At 45.9% G+C, this 21,927-nt stretch overlaps 1 protein-coding gene and 1 long non-coding RNA gene across 7 annotated transcripts in view; one reads left to right on the forward strand and one right to left on the reverse strand.

The window, feature by feature from the left end:
* The window catches only part of LOC144390255 (NLR family CARD domain-containing protein 3-like), a 41,707-nt gene extending 26,607 nt beyond the window's left edge, over positions 1–15,100 (forward strand). The window contains exons 1-11 of one of the 4 annotated variants that reach the window (XM_078096715.1): positions 613–715; positions 4,247–4,369; positions 4,458–4,571; positions 4,947–5,060; positions 7,256–7,334; positions 7,488–7,698; positions 7,856–9,659; positions 9,749–9,922; positions 10,612–10,785; positions 13,676–13,722; positions 13,867–15,100. In XM_078096715.1, the coding sequence (XP_077952841.1) occupies positions 4,281–4,369; positions 4,458–4,571; positions 4,947–5,060; positions 7,256–7,334; positions 7,488–7,698; positions 7,856–9,659; positions 9,749–9,922; positions 10,612–10,785; positions 13,676–13,722; positions 13,867–14,453 (3,393 nt within the window). In that variant the 5' untranslated portion in view covers positions 613–715; positions 4,247–4,280 and the 3' untranslated portion in view covers positions 14,454–15,100. Of the gene's footprint in view, positions 1–612; positions 716–4,243; positions 4,370–4,457; positions 4,572–4,946; positions 5,061–7,255; positions 7,335–7,487; positions 7,699–7,855; positions 9,660–9,748; positions 9,923–10,611; positions 10,786–13,675; positions 13,723–13,866 lie in introns of those variants that run through there. The other 3 variants (XM_078096717.1, XM_078096718.1, XM_078096716.1) reach the window with 3 other exon arrangements.
* LOC144390358 (uncharacterized) overlaps positions 1–21,927 on the reverse strand; it is a 173,537-nt gene that overhangs the window by 4,674 nt on the left and 146,936 nt on the right. The window contains exon 1 of one of the 3 annotated variants that reach the window (XR_013454392.1): positions 381–606. The exons of the other annotated variants lie outside the window; for them this stretch is intronic. This is a non-coding gene — a long non-coding RNA (uncharacterized LOC144390358). Of the gene's footprint in view, positions 1–380; positions 607–21,927 lie in introns of those variants that run through there. 3 annotated transcript variants of the gene reach the window in all.

Genomic DNA, 21,927 nt, shown 5'->3' on the forward strand with positions numbered 1-21,927 from the left:
GTCTTTTCGCTTCCGTTTCTGTGTGTTTCTCCTCCATGTTCCGGTGAACGGAGCTGCTAAAACGAGATGTTTCTACAAGGAGGTCTGGTGGAGAGGACAGAGACTCTCATTATGAAGGGATGAGGACAGACACGTTTATTATTCAGAGGACAAACGTAATTGTAATATTACTATAATATCATGATTAATGACATGTTTATGGATGCTGGAAGAGATATTGGATCCCTGCTGTACGCGGAGAGAGGAGGTCATCATATCACGACTCAGTCACACAGGTCTGAACTCAACTCTGTTCGTAATGGCAACGAAACTGAAGATGTGGAGCGCGTCGTTACGAAGGGTCAAAATACAATAACGAAAGAAACCGATTGGAGGCTCACATTGTCCACCGGGGACGGAAGTGGAGTGTGGAGGGAGTCGTGTCAGTGGAGCAGGGTGGGCCCGACTGCTTTAGACCCCTGATGCGTCTCATAGAAGAGACGGGACCAGGTCGTAGGATCCAGGTAACAGCGGCAGGCTGAGCAATAAACCCTGAACCTGCACACTCCGGTCCAGCAGGTGGCGCGATGCACCTGGTCACGTGACGCTGGTTGCGACCCGCCAGCACAAACCGGAAGAAGACGAAGAAGAAGAAGAAGAAGAAGAAGAAGAAGACGTGAGGAGACGCGTAGAAAGTCACCAAGCTTCACTTTAACGTCTTAAAGTGTCACATCGTGTGAGTATGTCCCGTGACACACAGCGTGTGTTTACTGTGTGTTTGTGTGTTAACGGGCCGTCAACCTTTGCAAAGTTCCTTCACCGTTTAGACGAAAAATACGGAAATAAAACGAAAAGACGGAAATAACACCGTTTTATTTGAGTTTTTTCGCTTTAAACCAAAAGAGTAAATGTCCTTTTCTGTCCAAATCCAAACACGAAAAAACGACCGATCTGTTTTTCTGTAAATCCCTTTTTGTTTGTTCCTTTTAAAAGAAACCGAAGCGCAGCCGCTAAACCGGAAGTGCGCACATTTTAACAGTAAAACGCAATAGAACGTTTGTAGGATAGAAATCCGTCTGTGACGCAACAATATCTATAATATAGCAGAGTAACATTAGAAGAATGAATATGAAACGTCATCGTGTGTTAACAACAGCAGTTGACTACACGCAGACACATTTACATTCATCCATGTACACAGATACTCATTCATCTGTGCGCTGTTTGATGCAATATAGTTATTAATATAGTAACAACACATTTATTACTGTAGGTAATAACACAGTTTGTGGTGGCAGACTCGTTGCTGTTGGCTCTGATATTTATTTCCAGTATTGTTGTGTTGCTTCAGTGCTCAGAGACACTTTAAGGAGAGTAAACGTGTTCACATCTCCACCACTAGGGGGCAGAATACGACTATTTAAAGCAGTGGTTCTCAGCTGGTCTGGTGGCTCCGGGACCCACCATCACCCCTCAATGACAACCGACCCAAATCGAGGGACATCCTTCACTTCTCACATGTATTAAATGAAAATATGGTGCAGTTTGAACCTGAGAGCGTGTGGAGACAGAACACGTATGACCACACAAAAACAAGTTTAATGAGATAACAGCCAGCTGGTAGCGACGCTAGAGAGGGAACTATTCCCTTTACACTAAATGAGCTAAAACCCCAAAGTGCATCTTAAGGACACGAGGTATTACAACATACAACAATTAAGAATCTTCAGCCATTTCAAACAAAAAAGACTCAAATGACTTTAACAGATACGACAAACACTGTGTCTTGAGGAGCTTTTGCACTAATGCAAAATAAATTAAATAGAAAGTTTATTCAAAAGGATTCGGATATAGAAAATGAGCGTTTCTTGTGATTACCTCATCAGGAGGTAAATCCTGAAAAACTTTGTGCTTTACAGAAATTAAGCAGCACTCACTTCAACCTGAGGTGAAAACTGACTTGAGTCTGGAGGAATTTCTACTGGGAGAACTGGGCATGTTTTTTGCTCTTGGCAAGAGTCTCCAAGTTTGGAGTTCTAGTGGACAAGGCCAGTCTGAGGTCAAGCTCGATGTCCAGTCTCTTCCTGTGTTTAGTCTCCAGCTGAACCAGAGCTGAGACGCACTCACAGAGACAGGCAGTGCTGAAGGGTAGCAGCACTTTGACTGCTCGAGTGGCGAGGGAAGGACACTCGCTGATCACGCTGCTGCACCACAACTGGGAGGGGCTCACCTCCGCGTACGGTCACATGACCATCAGCTGACTCTCCGTTGCTTGGCAACGTGACACTTTCTATGTGGATTCCAAGCGGGTCACGTATCCAGTGGTCGTCCCTCTGTTTCTGGGGAAAGTATTCGTTAAACGGCTCCAGTTTGATTGTTCCTCCAGTACGTTCTTGTCTGCCGTGTCCAGCTGCTGTCCCTCATGACAGGCATTGGGGAACACGTCGAGTCGGCTTCTGGAAGCATGACTTGCCCACACAGAGATCTTTTTTCTGGAAGCATTGATTTTGTCCTGCTGTTGATGAATGTTGTTCCCCTTCCGCTGCAGAGACAGATTTAATCCGTTTAAAGGGCTCCACAGGTCTCTTTGTGAGAAGAGCGCTTACTTTCCAAATGCCGCTTCAGTTTGGACGGCTTCATGCTTCTTGTGCCAGAACCTCGCTGCACAAAACGCGCTGAGGTTTTTGCCCTCTTTTGTCCTCAATATAAGAAAACCCACATCTAACGTAGTCGGTGTCGTACTTCCGTTTCGCCATGTTTAATTAGAAAACTAAGTAGGAGGTTTAATTAACCCAAAAACCCAAAGTCTCCCCAATTTTCTTTTTAATTATAATTTTTATTTTCCCAGGCAAAGGGGAAAACGCCAATTCCCAGGCCATTAAAAAGGGGTCCGCGACCCACCAGTTGAGAACCACTGATTCAAACCACAGATTGAATCATATTGAACTGTTGTTGTTTCTGGGACAGATGCATTGAATGCTTGTGTTTCCTTCATTTGATATTCATGCTTAGTTGTAAACATCATGTATGTTGATGTCATGGAGGAGTGAACACGTGTTGTTCATGGATCAATAAATAAGAATAGAGACGTCTCTTTGTTTGTCACACTTCCATCCTAAATCAAGCTGTAGACCAAAGAGCTCAAAGGTCCAAGATGAGAAGATATAATGTTGGTCTAAAGAAAATGACTCGTGTGACTTTACGGCCTTCAGACATTTGGACTCTAGAACATTTGACACATTTTCCCAAATGTCACGAGACGAGAGCAGAAAAGAGAAGGATTGGTTCTCTTTCCTTCTGTGCTGCCATGTGACCTGTGACCTCAGAGGGACCTCTGGAGCTGTGGGCGGATGCACAGCGTACTTTTGATTAGTTTCCTCTCATCAGCAGTCAAAGGTCCATTTATCCTGAGAACACTGTGGTGGCCTTAATAGAGGCTTCAATGATCCAATCCCCTTCCAGGTAGTGAGTGCTTGTGCTTCTATGAAAGCAGAATCATTCCCCTCCTTTAGCTTCAAGGTAACAAAGTCAAATCCACCTCTATGAGTTTCATATGGCAAATGTTTTACAGCTACAAATACTTGTAGAGCACCACGAGTGTCTCCACACTAGCTGAGCGTAACATCCTCTTTCCCTCAACATGTTCGGTTCCTCCACAGAGCAGTTGGGTCTGACACCCCCTGCTCCTCAACACCTGCAGAACTTCTTTAGCTTTCAAGTCCATGAAGGATTAAACAGCCACAAACCTGCCAAGAGGAGGAAGTCCACCCGAACTGACAAGCAGCACCAGGAGACAATGAATGAGGGGAAGATGGACGGAGCCAAATAGAGGACAAGAGGACAATGAGCCTAAACATACAGCCTGGGCTACAATGGAATAGTTCACATCAAAGCATTCATGTTGTAAAACGGCCCAAAGCCCAAACCTCAACCACACCGATTGGTTCTTAAATGAGATGAACAGTCAAACGTTTGGACACGTTTACTCATTCGATTCAATGAGAAAGTGTCCAAACCTTTGGACTGAATTGGGCTACAAAAACATCTGTAATAACCGAGATCCATTTATATTCACTAGCTAACGTTTCTTCATATGCTACCCTGCTATACGCTGGATCACTGACGCATTTATACCCTACAAACCTTCCATTCCAGGACTTTTACTGTGAAAATGTGCACTTCTGGTTTAGCTGCTGCGCTTCCATTTGGCTTCATAGGAAAAACCCAAATTGGTGGTTTGTCAATAACGTGTGAGCTCTGCCAGCAGGTTGGTGTGAAGGTGTGAAGGTGTGGACTCTGCTATGAATCAGGCTGAGGACCCAGAAGACGGAGTCCCTCCCTCTGAAGCCCCTCTGTGTGGGGAACATGACAGCCAGACCAAAGCTCAGAGGTGAGAGGACCATCTCCAACTGTCCTCCACTCGTCTCCATGTCCCAACGTCTCTGACTCACTGACTCTGCTTCTACATGTGTGACCAGGACCCACCAGAGACCAGGACCTGGACCTGGACCCAGCTGTGTGTCCATGAAGAGTAACCGGTCTATGGGTCATCCTCTAAACTTCAAAGATGTTGGTCCCTCTGTAGATGCAAGGTGAGGGTCTCAGGCTGATGATGAGGTGTTTCTACCAGACTCTCTGGTGGAGGTTCTGGGTGTCTTGCTCCAGGGCCCTTCAGCAGTGTCCAGTGAGGGAGGGAGAGCTCCATGGAGGACTTGGTGAGACCTGTTGGGACTAAACCAAACTGACTGGTGAAGAAAACAGTGAGCTGAAAGACTGAGCTGTTGATTCTCAGTAGGACCAGCAGGACCAGTAGACCTAAACCACTACAGGGAGTCATGTGGTCCACATCCAGACCTCACGTCATGGACCTTTACCTTGTTTTGGTCTCTGTGAGGACGGACACCATGTGAGCTGATGCTTCATGATTAGATGATGATGTGATGATGTAATCTCAGTGTTTCTTTCAGTTCACATCAGCAGAGAGGAAAGTCTCCTGAACCCAAATGTGTGTCCATGAAGAGTGATCAGTCTAATGATCGATGGATTGACTTCAAAGATGGACGCCGTTCTTATGACCCAGAGTAAGTTCTTAAACAGATGAAGAACTGTTCTGATCCTCAGTCATGAATTACATAAATGTTTGTTCATTGTTTAAAGTGTTGTTTCCATGACGATCCATCATGACAGAACTCATTATCTTCATCTAACTCCAGGGTGTCAAACTCATCTTAGGTTTGGGTCAGATACTGTCCACTTTGATCTCAAGTGGGCCGGACCAGTAAAATCTTATGTGATGGTCCGGTCGACGGGGGGCCGTCATTTCCAAGTGGGCGCTGCTGCCAAGCAACAAGCAACAATAAGTTACTGCAGACGTTCTTGGTCGTTACCTCACTCCATGACTTGCACTGATGCATGCGTGGTGACCTGACGTGGTTCTTTCTTCAATGTTAGGTGATCTACCAGCACTGCGTTGGTGAAGGACCAGGGGCCTCATTTATAAACGTTGCGTACGCACAAAAGAAGGCGTACGCCGCTCTCTACGCAATAATTGGTATTTATAAAAAGCAAACTTGACGGAAAAATGTCCTTCACGCAAGCTCGGACCCACGCGTACGCACAAAAACGGGTGAAATGAGAACCGTCGGCAAACGCAAGAAACACGCAAACGTGTGTGAAAGTGTGTAAAACTAGACTGTTGTAAAAGAAATGCCAATACTGCCTCTCATAAATAACACAAACACCCGTTTGATCTGCAGCGTAAAACAAACAGAAATACAAATTAACACATTTTCAAAAAGAAAAGTGAAATATGTTCTGCAATAATATCGGCATGTTATTAAATTCATCCTCTAAACACAGCTGTTGCTTGTCAGATGCAATCAGATGGACGGTAATAAAACGCCATGATGCCGTCACAATGCGTGATGACGCTGATGGCTGATCTTCGCTCTTAGAAGACGTGGCACATGGAAGGATTGGCGCTGTAGTGCAGCGCACCATCGGCCTGTTTAAGGGCAGATGGCGCTGCCTCGACTGCACTGGAGGGAGGTTGTTGTTGTTGGACCCTGTCCCCGATTCCCAATCACTGCCGCCAGTCTCTCATCAGGAGGGGACAGCTCCGGTGTCCCTTACCCCCCGTGGAGACACACTTTGGCGATGGCGCGCTAAACGCTTTTTTGCATTCACTTTGATGTCAGACCAGTTTTTCTTTATTTGGGTCCTGATGTCGTGAGGCTGCAGCGTTGCTCTGCAACCTTTTGCCTCTCAGGAGCCTTGTTGGCATCAGTGATGTCCACACTGTGTCCTCCAAAGAGCATCTTACTTCTTCTTCCCACCTCCCAATGATCATTTCCACTTCACACTGAGTGAAGTTACGTTTCTTCGTTTTCCTCTCAGTGTTTGTCATGATTTCGCAATCGATGAATATTAATTTGTGGGCGTTCCACAGACTATATATGGGCAACTGTGGGCGTGACATGAACCCGCAAAAGCTGCGCTGCATTTAGAAGTGATTGTGATTTATTAAGGGAAAACTGCGTAGGACGTTTTATAAGTCTGAATGTTTCTGTGCGTACACACGTCCTACGTTTCATCCGTACGCCACTTCTGGAGCAAATCCTACGCAAGCTTTTATAAATGAGGCCCCTGGTCCCCCTGGTCTAACACATGCGCTCACTCACAGAGTGCGACCCCCAGTGGACTGATTAGGAATAGCAGCTACTTTTATAGAAAAGCAATTTGTGTCTTTGTGTAATTCTCACAATAGTAAAGTCATCCAGCGGGCTGCACTGGACCCCCCAGCAGACCAGATTTGGTCCTCGGGCCTTGAGTTAGACAACCCAGATCTAACTGGTCTGTGTGTGTTTAGGTGTGAACCATTAACTGTAAACACCCTAAGATGTAAACACAATGTGAGCTAGTTCCTCCACATCCGGATCAGCAGAGGTCACATCTGGAGACAGCTGCAGGTTTCTGGAGTGAGATGACTGGGACTGAACATGTGATTAGAATAAACTCAGTGCTCTGTGGACCAGCTGACGTGGTCTCTGGACTCCACGCAGAGGTTTGTACAAAGTATCGTCAGTAGACTCTGTGAAAAGATGAAACTGATGACTAACTGTCACTCAACTAATAAACTGTCCGTCATCATCGACAGTCTTCAGCATCTGGTTTCCATCATGATCCATCATGACAGAAGCCAATATCTTTAACTAATGTTGTGATGGTTTTGATGGTCCAAACACCATGTGAGATGATGGTTCATGTTCCTCCACAGAGAGGACCAGGAGAGCTCAGAGGTTCCCACAGGTCCGTCTGCCCAGCAGCATCAAACACACCTGGACTCCATCTTCATGGTGTGTACATGAACAACTACTTTAACATCTCTCAGGTTACCATCATCTCCATGCTGCACTTTGTAGACCAGTGGATTGTCCGTCTGTACAACATGGACCTGATGGTGGCTTCCATGTTCTAGTTGGTGTCATTCATAGAATGTTCTGTTCCAGCTGCTGGAGGAGAACATCCTCACTTTTGTGAAGAACGAGCTGAAGAAGATCCAGAAGGTAGTGAGTTCAAATTACCCAGAATGCTTAGAGAAGGAGGATGAGGAGGAGCTGGATGAAGAGCAGAGGAGGAGCAGAGAGGCCTTTGTGAAGATCTCAGTGCACTTCCTGAGGAGAATGAAGCAGGAGGAGCTGGCTGAGCGTCTGCAGAGCAGTAAGAGGATTTCTCTACAGACTTACCATGCTGATAATTGAGACCTTCGCTAATGTCTCCAGAGACGGACAGAATATATTCATAGTCATTCTCTGAGGAAAGGACATGTTGAAATCTATTCTTTGACTCATTGATCTTCTTTGTCGTCTTCATTCAGGACTTCTTGCTGCAGTTTGTCAGCGTGAACTCAAATCCAACCTGAAGAAGAAGTTCCAGTGTGTGTTTGAGGGGATCGCTAAAGCAGGAAACCCAACCCTTCTGAATGAGATCTACACAGAGCTCTACATCACAGAGGGAGGGACTGCAGAGGTCAATGAAGAACATGAGGTCAGACTGATTGAAACAGCATCCAGGAAACCAGCCAGACCAGAAACAACCATCAGACTAGAAGACCTCCTCAAAGCCTCAGCTGGAGGAGAGGAACCAATCAGAACCGTGATGACTAAGGGAGTGGCTGGCATTGGGAAAACAGTCTTAACACAGAAGTTCACTCTGGACTGGGCTGAAGACAAAGACCACCAGGACATACAGTTCACATTTCCATTCACCTTCAGAGAGCTGAATGTGCTGAGAGAGAAGAAGTTCAGCTTGGTGGAACTTGTTCATCACTTCTTCAGTGAAACCAGAGCAGCAAGAATCTGCAGGTTTGAAGAGTTCCAGGTTGTGTTCATCTTTGACGGTCTGGATGAGTGTCGACTTCCTTTGGACTTCCACAACAATGAGATCCTGACTGATGTCACAGAGTCGGCCTCAGTGGATGTGCTCCTCTCAAACCTCATCAGGGGGAAGCTGCTTCCCTCTGCTCGCCTCTGGATCACCACACGACCTGCAGCAGCATATCAGATCCCTCCTGAGTGTGTTGGCATGGTGACAGAGGTCAGAGGGTTCACTGACCCCCAGAAGGAGGAGTACTTCAAGAAGAGGTTCAGAGATGAGGAGCAGGCCAGCAGGATCATCTCTCACATCAAGACCTCGCGAAGCCTCCACATCATGTGCCACATCCCAGTCTTCTGCTGGATCACTGCTACAGTTCTGGAGGAGGTGTTGAAGACCAGACAGGGAGGAGAGCTGCCCAAGACCCTGACTGAGATGTACATCCACTTCCTGGTGGTTCAGTCCAAAGTGAAGAAGGTCAAGTACGATGGAGGAGCTGAGACGGATCCACACTGGAGTCCAGAGAGCAGGAAGATGATCGAGTCTCTGGGAAAACTGGCCTTTGATCAGCTGCAGAAAGGCAACCTGATCTTCTATGAATCCGACCTGACAGAGTGTGGCATCGATATCAGAGCAGCCTCAGTGTACTCAGGAGTGTTCACTCAATTCTTCAGAGAGGAGAGAGGACTGTACCAGGACAAGGTGTTCTGCTTCGTCCATCTGAGTGTTCAGGAGTTTCTGGCTGCTCTTCATGTCCATCTGACCTTCTTCAGCTCTGGTGTCAATCTGCTGTCAGAAGAACAAACCACCTCCCTGGTGTCTAACGTCTTTAGAGACAAACCTAAACCAAAGCGTCTCTACCAGAGTGCTGTGGACGAGGCCTTACAGAGTCCTAATGGACACCTGGACTTGTTCCTCCGCTTCCTCCTGGGTCTTTCTCTGCAGACCAATCAGACTCTCCTACGAGGTCTGCTGACACAGACAGGAAGTCGCTCACAGACCAATCAGAGAACAGTCCAGTACATCAAGGAGAAGATCAGTGAGGATGTGTCTCCAGAGAAAAGCATCAATCTGTTCCACTGTCTGAATGAACTGAATGATGGTTCTCTAGTGGAGGAAATCCAACAGTCCCTTAGATCAGGACGTCTCTCCACAGATAAACTGTCTCCTGCTCAGTGGTCAGCTCTGGTCTTCATCTTACTGTCATCAGAAGAAGATCTGGAGGTGTTTGACCTGAAGAAATACTCTGCTTCAGAGGAGGCTCTTCTGAGGCTGCTGCCAGTGGTCAAAGCCTCCAACAAAGTTCTGTAAGTACAGAGAGTCAGATTCATACATCAGAACTTAAATATGCTGCCGTCTTTTCTACTTACTGCTTCTTCTTCATCCCTCTCTTCAGACTGAGTATCTGTAACCTCTCAGAGAGAAGCTGTGACGCTCTGTCCTCAGTTCTCAGCTCCCAGTCATCTAGTCTGAGAGAGCTGGATCTGAGTAACAACCACCTGCAGGATTCAGGAGTGAAGCTGCTTTCTGCTGGATTGAAGAGTCCACACTGTGAACTGGAGACGCTCAGGTAAGATTAAGTTAGTTTGTCTTCAATGATGCGTCTAGGGAACTCTGGAACCAGAGGATCTAATCTTAGAGACAAAACTTGGGGCTAAACGTCTTTTTTGTGAATTATTATCTGTGTTTCCATCACATCACGAGAACCTTGTAGACAAGACATATTTACCACATAGTAGCTTGAAAATAGACCGTCTGAAACACAATATTCTTTCACGATAAAACATCACATGTTCATCTTGTTGTTCCTGTTATTCAGGCTTTATGATGTCCTGTTTCATATAATGAATGAATGAAAAGCAGAGATGGGAAGAGACTGAAGATTTTAATGTGTGTCTCTACAGTGATGATCTGCTGAGTGATGGTTTATTTACATCCATGGTACATTTCTGACTTTTATAAGATTATTTCTGCTTGCATGATTTAAATCAAATATGTATTTTCCAAATATTTTCAGGGAAATGTGTTTAATTTTTTTTGACATGTTTCCAGTGTAAATATTTGAAATTATAGAGTTAGTAGTAATGTTATCAGGTTGTTGATGTACATTAGTGGGTGTTTAGTTGTGACTGGAAACCAGTCAGTAACCATGTTAATGTGACCCCTCTGTACCTGATAGTGTCTCAGTACTGCAGTGACCTTCCAGCCCTCACAGCTCCCTCAGATCATGTGACATGTGTCTTATTCTGTATGTTGCAGGCTGTCAGGCTGTCTGATCACAGAGGAAGGCTGTGCTTCTCTGGCCTCAGCTCTGAGCTCCAACCCCTCCCATCTGAGAGAGCTGGACCTGAGCTACAATCATCCAGGAGACTCAGGAGTGAAGCTGCTGTCTGCTGGACTGGAGGATCCTCACTGGAGACTGGAGACTCTCAGGTATGAAGAGGCTGCAGCCACAGACCATCAGTCTGGTAGAGGAGGTAGAGCTGGAAACCTTTTCTCTGTCCCACTGTCAGCCTGGTTAATAAGACCCTGACACACCAAGCTGACCTCAAACTACCAGAGACTCATCAAACTGTTTGTGTCCCACATGAGACCATCAACACAGACAGAAGTAGTGAGGAACAGTAGCCAGGATGAGCCTGAACAGGGAGGAAGGTGATGAAAACCTTGTTTCTCTGGAGCTTTGTCTTGTCTCCACGTTATAAGAGAGGACAGTGTCTCCTGACACGTTGACGGCATCATGGTGGGTTGATATGAGTCAACGTGGTCACGCTGGAGGTTTGTTGGCTCTTAACAACTCAAACAACACTTGGATGTTTAGATGCTGGTCCTCTGCCTCCAGTGTGGGTTTGTCCATTAGTCCTGACATTATTATTAAGAGACAAACAGTCAGAAACAATCTGTTCAAAGCGTCTTGATGGATCATCACAGGAGGAACGTTTGGTGTTTTAAAGGAGTTCAGCTTCATCTTCTTTTGGTGCTTTGCACTGAGAGACGGTTCCCTGGATGATAAGAGTGGACTTGTTGAAGCTACAGGTGACAGTCGGCCACAGACGCTCAGTGAAGAACCAGCAGCTGATGGTGAACCTGGAATTAGTATCAACCATATCGTAGAAATGAACAGAACATACCAAAAACACCCTATCCAGATAAATGTTAGCATCCGGATGGAGTGAATGTGATTGTGGTCGGATGAGAAGTATGAACATTTAGCATCCAGACACCCGATTGGTTTTCTGCGCCATGCGCCTGCAGATCAGAGCGACGGCGGGTGTGAAAAGTGGTCGGTGGAAGGATCCTTTGTCAGAAGCCACAAGCCGATCTCAGTTGGTATTTAGCGACATGGACCCTCCTCCTCCTCCTCATGCAGATTCCATGTAACGTTACATGAGGACCTTCATGACCATGAGTTTGTTGTTTTCTACCTTTATGGAGAATCTGCCACAACACAGCGACTTGCAAGTAGCGCAGCGCCTTAAATAAAGTGACGTGTGTCTTTATGCGGCTTTAGAAATGAACACAAAGGGATTCTGTATTTGCTCATAAAGTCTGAAAAACGGCTTATTTGGCCGATGTTTTGATAAGCGACCGAAGCCAGTTCAGTGTTTCCATCATTATAACAGGGGTGCCCCCCCATGAAGTAGTACAACGGGGAGACACTGCAGTCCACCTGATCAATGGGACAACGTGGACGTCCTTCGACTCGCCTCATTCAGCCTCACTGGAAAATGGCTTCTGCTTTTATGTGTTACAGTTGTGTGATAAAGTGTTTGCTGCCTTCCTGATTCCTCATTTCTTTCATGTTCAGGCATGAAAATCCCTCACCTTTTTTTGGGGGGGGGGGGTATGGCAGCAAATCACTGTCAAAATTCCAGAGCGTAAATCAGGTTGATGCTCGTAAATCAAACATCCGCGAGCAAATAAATAAATAAATAAATATCTATTGTGAGACGGACTTTTGAACGTGAACTTCGTTGCTCGCGAGGAGAATCTCTGCTCGCGCTCGAAGGAGTTTTCTACGCGCTCGCTGTTGTTCTTTTTGACAGTAAGGGGGCGGAGCCAGTCACCATGGTCTCTACACCTGATTGGTTACAAACCCCGTCTTTGGATTGGCTGGAGTGATGCATTCACACAACTATAGAAGCCCATTTCCGCACTGAAGAAAGGGGATAGAAAGTCTAAATTATGAGATAAAACGTTGTGAAAACACAAACGCCACCTTTATGTAACCGTAGTGGAGCGTAGATGACAACCAGCTACAAGCATCATTTACCATCATTACCGGCACATTAAGACCGATGCGTCCAGCTGAAGAGATTCAGTCACTTGAATATCCAGAAGAATATGGAAGAGATTCCACTGACAAGTGCTACAGGCGGAATATGTGGGGGGACGGTTACAGGCCAGTGACTTTCTATCCAGAATGTTGGTCCCTGGGACAAAACCAGCTGAAAACCCCTAGAGGGGAAACATCCGTCTCACCTTTTTCACCCGTGACCCGTTTTCATGCCTGCATGTCACACTTAAATGTTTCAGATCATCAAACTAATGTAAATATTAGACACAGATAACGCAAGTAAACACAAAATGCAGTTTTTATCATTAAGGGGAGAAAAGAATCCAAACCTAAATGGCCCTGTGTGAAAAAGTGATGAAAACATAAATGAAGTGAGGTTCATCACATCTTTGGAAAGCCCAGTTCCATTTCTCCAGCCACAGCCGTTCTCAATCTAGAAATCACTTAAATAGGAGCTGCCTGACAAAGTGAAGTAGACCACAAGATCCTCACAAGCGAGACATCAGGCTGCGATCCAAAGACATTCAGGAACAAATGAGGAACAAAGTCATTGAGATCCATCAGTGTGGAAAAGGTGACAAAGCCATTTGTAAAGTTTTGGGACTCCAGCGAACCACAGGGAGAGACATTGTCCACAAATGGGGACAACATGGAAACATGCACATTGTGTGAATACTGAATGGTCTGTATCTGCTTTATCTTTATGAAACAGTTTAATGTGAATGTTCCTTTGCACACGTCCCATGAAGCTTGATCTGTAGCATGACGTCATTTCTCCCGTTTGAATTCACATCTGGTGAAAGTACAGTGACAGGTCCATTTCTTATTTGTTATCCATTCATCTTCTTCATGAATATATTCCAGCACCTCGTCGCTGTGTGACGCCTGACTGACAGTCTGTGGTCGTCTGTAAGTAGTGGTAGAAGAAGAAGAGGTGCTCCATGTGGACATGAAGGACAAAGCTGTGTGTGAGAGTGATGTAATGTCCATGTCTCCATGCTGCTCTGACCCCCCTCCTCCTTTCAGGGTGGAGCCTGATGGAGTCCGATGGTTGAGACCAGGTCTGAGGAAGTGTAAGTGTGCTTTGATTCATGAAGATTCAACCATCTTCACACTGTGACATCACTCATTCACCTCTGTGATGTCATCATCAACGTGTCAGTAGATGAACACATGATTAATAACTGCAGCTGTATTGTGTCTTGTTCTCTCATCAGATTCCTGTGAACTCACAATCGACACAAACACAGCAAACAAACACCTCAAACTGTCTGACAACAACAGGAAGGTGACATATGTGATGGAGGAGGATCAGTCATATCCTGATCATCCAGACAGATTTGACTACAGGCCTCAGCTGCTGTGTAGAACTGGTCTGACTGGTCGCTGTTACTGGGAGGTCGAGTGGAGAGGAAGAGTTAATGTATCAGTGAGTTACAGAGGAATCAGGAGGAAAGGAAACAGTGATGACTGTTGGTTTGGATGCAATGATCAGTCCTGGAGTCTGAGCTGCTCTGATGAAGGTTACTATGTCTGTCACAATGAGACAGTAACACGCACCTCCTCCTCCTCCTCCTCTGGTAGAGTAGCAGTGTATGTGGACTGTCCTGCTGGCTCTCTGTCCTTCTACAGAGTCTCCTCTGACACACTGATCCACCTCCACACCTTCAGCACCACATTCACTGAACTTCTTTATCCTGGGTTTGGGTTCTGGTCTGGTTCTGGTTCCTCAGTGTCTCTGTGTCCTCTTCAGGAGGGAGAGTCTCCTCCTGGTGGAGAACCTTCCTCTCTGCTCACCACATAGTTCAGTCTGTACAGCTGATGGTGGTTCATGTGGGTGTAGATGCAGGTGGAGCAGGTGAGGGGTACCTGAGCTGGTCTGGACTCTGGGGGGTCCACAGCTCTCTGGGACTCAGATGGAAGTGTGAAAGAGCTCAGCTTAATGCTGCTGTGCTCCTTCAATCAATAGATGATCATTTAGATATTGGCTCCTAATTAGGCTTTAATCTTCATCTTTATGTGTTCAAGAAGACATTTTATAAGACAGTCTTTCATCTGTCCCCCCATATGAGACAAATGTGTCCTTATGTGTGTGTGCGCTTCATCAGCAATAATAAAAACAAGGTGAAGAAGGAAAATATGAATGTGTAATTCTTTTTGAGCCCATTTTAACTTCAAATCTTTCTAAATCTGTTGAGTGAAATCAAATCTAATTTCACATAATCAGGTTTGTTTTGAACAAGAAGCTTTTTAATGGTTCAGCAAACCTCTCAAGGAAATATTGAATATGCGTTACTTGTGTTTTTATTCCCTATAATGTCATTTACAACATTTACTCCATGTGTTACTTTAACAGAAATAGAATTGTTTGGCTCTAATGTTAATAAATGACTTTTATTGGAAACAACTGTACATGTTTAAACAGGCCATCAAATAAAGATGCTTTCAACACGCTGTATTATTTCTTTTGACATGAAATACTCTGATCCTTTTTAAAGATGCTGTACTATTGACTTTTGTACTATTTCCTCCATAATATCTGTATTTATTCTACAGCCCTGTTGCTGTGTCAATAGCACAGAGGAAACATTGGTGGTGCAGCTTGTTGAAGAAGGAAGTGAGTAAATAAAGAAATGAGTAATGAATAAGTTGCTTTATTAACCTTATTAACCTTCACGCAGAGCCGTCTCACAACAACACAAACTACTGAGCTCGCTACTTCAGGTGCAACTTGAAGCTTTCATTCTGCACCAAATATCACACTTAAGTCACCAACAAAAACACACAAAGCACAAGCACACATTTGATAACAGGGTGGAGTTTATCTCCTCACAAAGTGGAGTATTCAAAGTGTTAAACGGGATTTCCCGCCAAAATAAAAGACAAACAGCAGCAGCATTGCCACTAAATGCAATAAAACACGCGTTGTGCAGCGTGGACAGAAAGAGGAACGGCTTTAACTTTCCATCTCTTAATAACATGGTTATTGTGGCTGAAAGAAATGATTACAATAAAGTACATCCTCATTCTGCTCTAAAGCAGGTGTGTCAAACTCATTGTACGTCACTTTGATCTCCAGCCATGTCCAGGGCTGATATGAAGGTCCAAGGTGATTCTATGTGGACGTTTCTCCAGGTTTCATGGCTCGGCTTGACCTCCTCACGCACAAACGCATGAGGACCGTCACCGACTACTTCCTGGCTCCCTGATGGGAAGCTTCCGGATGCTGGTTTGCAACGTTCTTGAAGAGTTAAAGGTAACTGACCTTTAAAGGCCGACTAACCTGTGAGATCCATCTCTCATGGATATGTAGGTTTGTGCATCCTGCTGCTCCTTCACTGCACTATAGTCTGTAGTGATGCTTTTACAGTGATTATCCAACTTGATGTAATGCCTTTGGTACATCTGCTCATCCAGATGTGCAATGGCAGGGAAAGGCCAATCTATGGATGTAAACCAAAGTCGGTGTCTGGTGAGGCTGTGGTACAGAACTTCAGCCTCTGCATCACGGCTCAGCTAACTGGCTCTCTGCTGTTTCCTGTCAATAAGCATCCAAACTGAAAGAACTCATTCCCCATGTGGGCCTGAGTTCCACAGTGAGTCCGTGCATCTGAAGCTCAGTCAATCAGCAAGTGTGACATGTGGGGAACAAAGAAGTTAGTGACAATACTACAGGCAGCCTGAATGTAGAACTTCTGGATGATCCTCCTTCCTCCAGCACATGAAGCAGCTGCAGAGTTACAAACATGAGTGTGAAAGGAAGGCCACACGTGTGCCTGTTTGCTGTGAAGGAGAGATGTTCAGGCCAGGAGATAACGTACAATATGGGGATTCTTGTTGGCCGTGGCGCTCAATGGTGCCTTTATGTTCCCTTTTATTCCCCATGTGTGTGTTTTTACAAGTTAACCGGCCCTTAAAGTCCCAGTAAAAGTGAAGCAGAGCCATTTGACCTTCTGTATTTAGCTGCTCCAACAGCAGAAGATGCTTTGGGTGCATTTTGTGTCAATCATGTGAGTTAGAAAGTATTCTTCTTTCACACAGTGAGACGCTACATGTGGCTCATTGGGAGAATACAGTAGTACACGACTGTCTCAATGGGTGTTGGGGGGTTGTCTTGGATTACACGCCTCTTCAACATTGCTTGGAAGTCTGGGACAGTGCCAAAAGAGTGGCAGATCGGGGTACCCCTCTTCAAAAAGGGGGACCAGAGAGTGTGTGCCAATTACAGGGGTATCACACTACTCAGCCTCCCGGGTAAAGTCTACTCTAAGGTGCTGGAAAGGAGGGTTCGGCCGATAGTCGAACCAAGGATTGAAGAGGAACAATGCGGTTTTCGCCCTGGTCGTGGAACAACGGACCAGCTCTTCACTCTTTCCAGGATCATAGAGGGGGCTTGGGAGTATGCTCAACCAGTCTACATGTGTTTTGTGGACTTGGAGAAGGCGTATGACCGGGTCCCCCGAGAGATACTGTGGGAGGTGCTGCGGGAGTACGGGCTGAGGGGGTCCTTGCTTGGGGCCATCCAATCCTTGTACGCCCAAAGCGAGAGCTGTGTTCGGGTGCTCGGCAGTAAGTCGAAGGCGTTTCCGGTGGGGGTTGGCCTTCGCCAGGGCTGCGCCTTGTCACCAATCTTGTTTGTGGTCTTCATGGACAGGATATCGAGGCGTAGTCGGGGGGAGGAGGGTCTACAGTTCGGGGGGCTGCGGATCTCATCGCTGCTTTTTGCAGATGATGTGGTCCTGATGGCATCTTCCGTCTGTGACCTCCAACTCTCACTGGAGCGTTTCGCAGTGGAGTGTGAAGCGGTCGGGATGAGGATTAGCACCTCTAAATCTGAGGCCATGGTTCTCAGCAGGAAACCGATGGATTGCCTACTCCAGGTAGGGAATGTGTCCTTACCCCAAGTGAAGGAGTTCAAGTACCTCGGGGTCTTGTTCACGAGTGAGGGGAAGATGGAGTGTGAGTTTGGCCGGAGAATCGGAGCAGCGGGGGCGGTATTGCACTCGCTTTACCGCACCGTTGTGACGAAAAGAGAGCTGAGCCGGAAGGCAAAGCTCTCGATCTACCGGTCAATCTTCGTTCCTACCCTCACCTATGGTCATGAAGGATGGGTCATGACCGAAAGAACTAGGTCACGGGTACAAGCGGCCGAAATGGGTTTCCTCAGGAGCGTGGCTGGCGTCTCCCTTAGGGATAGGGTGAGAAGCTCAGCCATTCGCGAGGAGCTCGGAGTAGAGCCGCTGCTCCTTTGCGTCGAAAGGAGCCAGTTGAGGTGGTTTGGGCATCTGGTGAGGATGCCCCCTGGGCGCCTCCCTAGGGAGGTGTTTCAGGCACGGCCAGCTGGGAAGAGGCCCCGGGGAAGACCCAGGACTAGGTGGAGAGATTATATCTCTGCACTGGCCTGGGACGCCTTGGGATCCTCCAGTCAGAGCTGGTAGATGTGGCCCGGGAAAGGGAAGTTTGGGGTCCCCTGCTGGAGCTGTTGCCCCCGCGACCCGACCCCGGATAAGCGGTTGAAGATGGATGGATGGATGGACAAACACAAGCTGATGGCGTGTTTCTACCCGTCAGAGGACACTTCTGTCTTTTCAGGGTGTCTCAGAAAAAGTCAAAAATCTCAAAGCTTCTCCTGGCAATGGAGAAAAGATCTCTTGGAAGAAGGAAATCTCTTGAGGAGATTGAGATTGAAGGCATCTACCAGATTTATGAACTTTATTGGTTATTTTAAAAATGGTTACAAAGAGAATTACAGGAAGATAAATTCAACAACCAAGCAGTGTGACGGGGTGAGTGTGCTCATCAAACATGCTTTTCTTTAGATGAAGTGGAACCAGACTGGAGCATACATACCAGACCATACTGGAGAAGATGGTGCTTCTCTGTCAAGCCATCGTTGGTAACATCAGAATAATGAAGTGAATTCTTATTCAGCTCCACCATGAGATGTTTTGTTGAGGGACACATGAGTGAAGGGCGACAGGGAGAAAGAGTTTATCTGTGATCTTCATTCTTCTTACAGTCCCTGAGACAGAAGGGACATGTGGTGGGACATGTCGTCTTCTGTTGACACTCATTGGCTGACAGTTTGGAAGCCAAACAGAATTGAACATATATATATACATATATGTTGTGTTGTGACTAGAATGTGACCTGTAGCCTTTAAAGGCTTCCTAATAAAGATGAGACACAGTTGTCATGAAGCCTCAGACCAACATGTACAGCTAATGTCCACTAGATGGCGCCGTTTCATTTGCAAGCTGCAGTGTTGCGTGTTGACAAGCCGAGTGGTCCCGTGCACCTAAACACACGTTCAGTGAGCACGGTGCTGTATTTTCTCACGCAGGTACTTTGGGACACCTTGCAGAGTGGTTTATGAATCCCTGCTGTCACAGACTAACATGTGGAGAACCATGGCTGGCTGCACCATGGGAGGACACAGGTGTCTGTACCAGGTGTGTGTGGATGACGACGATAGTCCCAATTATTGGTCCCCACCAAAACAACCAGACACTGTCACATGACACAAACCATCTGTGAGAACAAGGCTGTTGCCTGGCAACGCTAATGACTGAACGTCCACAAACTCTTCTTGTGGTGCCGTCACAAGGTCTACATTCATGGTTCATATATTCAGGGTCACTACAGACTGAACTCCCAAGGCTTTCATGCTACTTTAATGGATTTCTAGGGGAGAACATATAGTAGCTAGTAAGAAAAGAGGAGAGCAGGCCAAGGATGGGCTTTATAAATACTAATGTGCCCCAAGTATCCAGAGACTAATGAAGGCCACTAAATGGTCCCCAACCATTGGTCAACTTGTGTTATTAAGTTGACAGAGGCTGACAAACACCAACCGATGAACTGCAGAGGATTTGATTACAATAAATAACGTGTAGAAGGTAGAAATTGAAGCGCTTCTCTTAAATAGTTTGAACAGGTCACTTTGTTTAAATAATGTGATTAAGGTGGTTGACCGTCAGCGACCTTGTGAAAACATGTGAGACCGTTGCTGTCTGTCTGTGACACACATACGTATTTCAGCTGAAAGTGTATTTAGTTCATGTCTTTTCAGTCTTTTATATGAAAGTGTAAGTGAGTGAAATGACTTTTAGTTAACTAGTACGTGTTCTCTGTGCAGCTGCAGTCTGCTTGTGTCCACTTCATAGCAGCCAAACACACCACTCCCTTCACACGCTACGTGGAGCACATCAACTACCGGCTGGCCTCCTGTCACTTCTTCTCCTGCTGTCACCTTTCCGTAGCTTTTCACTCCCAACTAAAGTGCTGACTCAGGTAATGATGCATGGCTGACGGGGAGATCACAGCGTTTTTACTGCAAAGCAGACACACCGAGCCAGACCAGGAAGCCAAGTCACATCACGTTGTTTTGTCATTTGTGAAGAGTCATAAACGGGAACATCAGCCAAAGAGACCAAAGACCTGCAATGTCTTTGTGAAAGGGAGTAAGGAAGAGGATCTTCTCCTGCAGCCAGCCGAGTGGCTGCAGGAGAAGCACAGTGTCTCTTTCTCTTTCATTTAACACAGAGCTGTAACTGTCTGCAGGCCATGTCCATCTCTGAGACCTGGTATGCCGTTAAAGACCACGGCACCAACTACTGCAACATCTACGAGCTCATCCAAGGTACTACAGAGTTATTAGTATTATGCTCAGAGGAAATCACATCACATTCATACATGGACTGATGGAGGTTGTTGCACCTCATGTCCCATTTTACAAAAGCAACATTAAACAATAATGTTAATAATAAATCAATGTGAATGAATGAGAGTGGTGATTAGCAGCATTAACCACACAGTCTGATGATCCTCATACCGCCGTCTCCTCTGTTGAACAGGAAGTGGTCTAACCCAAGCCAGAGGTCACAGAGAGGTCACCAGTGACTTCCTGTGTCCCCAACGCTCCTCTGCTAACTGATATTCAGCTTATACATCAACATGCTGCTTGTTACTGTTGTATTTGGGAGTTTGTTCTGTTTCCATTGAGGAATAAATACCTAATGAATATACTGTATAACTGTACCCAGTATGCTCATTTCATGTATTTGTACACACTGATCATACATCATTCAGTGAGGACTCCCATGCACCTATTCCTCCCATGACATGAGATCTGCTGATGAGAGGATGAGAGGCATTTATAATGGGCCCTTATACCTTCAATTGACTCAGACAGAACAAATAGTAATTAACCAGTTGTGGGTTTGCAGCAGGTTCTGGTAACACAACGTAGTGTTTGACCTCATAGAAGACGAGACATTTTTTAGAGACTAAATAGAAACACGTTCAGGTTCTCCTGAAGTAAAATGCATCCCTTTGGATTCCTGTTGTTAAGCTCTAAACCTCTAGCAGCTTGTAGCATATTATAACACGGGTAGATGAAATGCAGCGCTCTGATTGGTTGAGAGTGAGTCACGGTGCATTATTGAGCCATAATGTACAGTTGCTGGTCACATTGACCCGAGCGTTCCGTATCACTGCACACAAAGTAACAGGTCAGATTTTGTGCCGTTAGTTGACATTTCAGTGTTCAGCTCAGTGGCGATCGCCGAGAAGAGACCAGAAATCCCACAAATGATCAGTTTGGGTCAACGCGAGCTTCCACAACCGGACAATGAAGGTGGCCGTTGTAATATTTGTAGGTGAAGGAAGGGCACACAAAGACGTCTGTTTGCCGTTTACTTATAACTCGAATGCCGGTATACAGATAGTGAAGTGGCTCATACAGATACCGTAATTACCTTAATACTATGGCCAACATTACCGTAGTATATGTGAACTACTACACTCCTCCGTCCTAGATTATAACATATATAGCCAGACTACATACTTCATTGCATTAGTCATTCCTTAAACTACATATGCAGGGTTCAATTAACAGTAACATACCCTAAACTTCATAATCATAACAGTAAGCAGTCTGAACATAATTACTGACTAAATAAAGTCATTATCTCTACATGAACATTTAGAGATTCAGTCTTTCTGGTGCTGTTCGCTGTCTTTCAGGATAGCTGCGCTCCGGTTGAGCTTCCGGAGATGCACCAGCAGCTGCATCTTCTTGCTCCGTGCTTTCTGCTTGGTCCTCAGAGCTTGCTGTGCAGTCCAGGAAATCGCTGTCATCCATTCTGCTTGGACGTGTTGAAGCTTTAGATGCCCGAAGGTGATCCACATGCACCTTGACTACATAGGTCAGAGGTCCTTTCCGTTGCAGAATTTCCCCTGGAATCCACAGTTTCTTAGGATGTCTGAAATCTCGA

The sequence above is a fragment of the Gasterosteus aculeatus genome, chromosome 21 (assembly GCF_964276395.1).
Source record: "Gasterosteus aculeatus chromosome 21, fGasAcu3.hap1.1, whole genome shotgun sequence".
NCBI classification, from domain to species: domain Eukaryota; kingdom Metazoa; phylum Chordata; class Actinopteri; order Perciformes; family Gasterosteidae; genus Gasterosteus; species Gasterosteus aculeatus.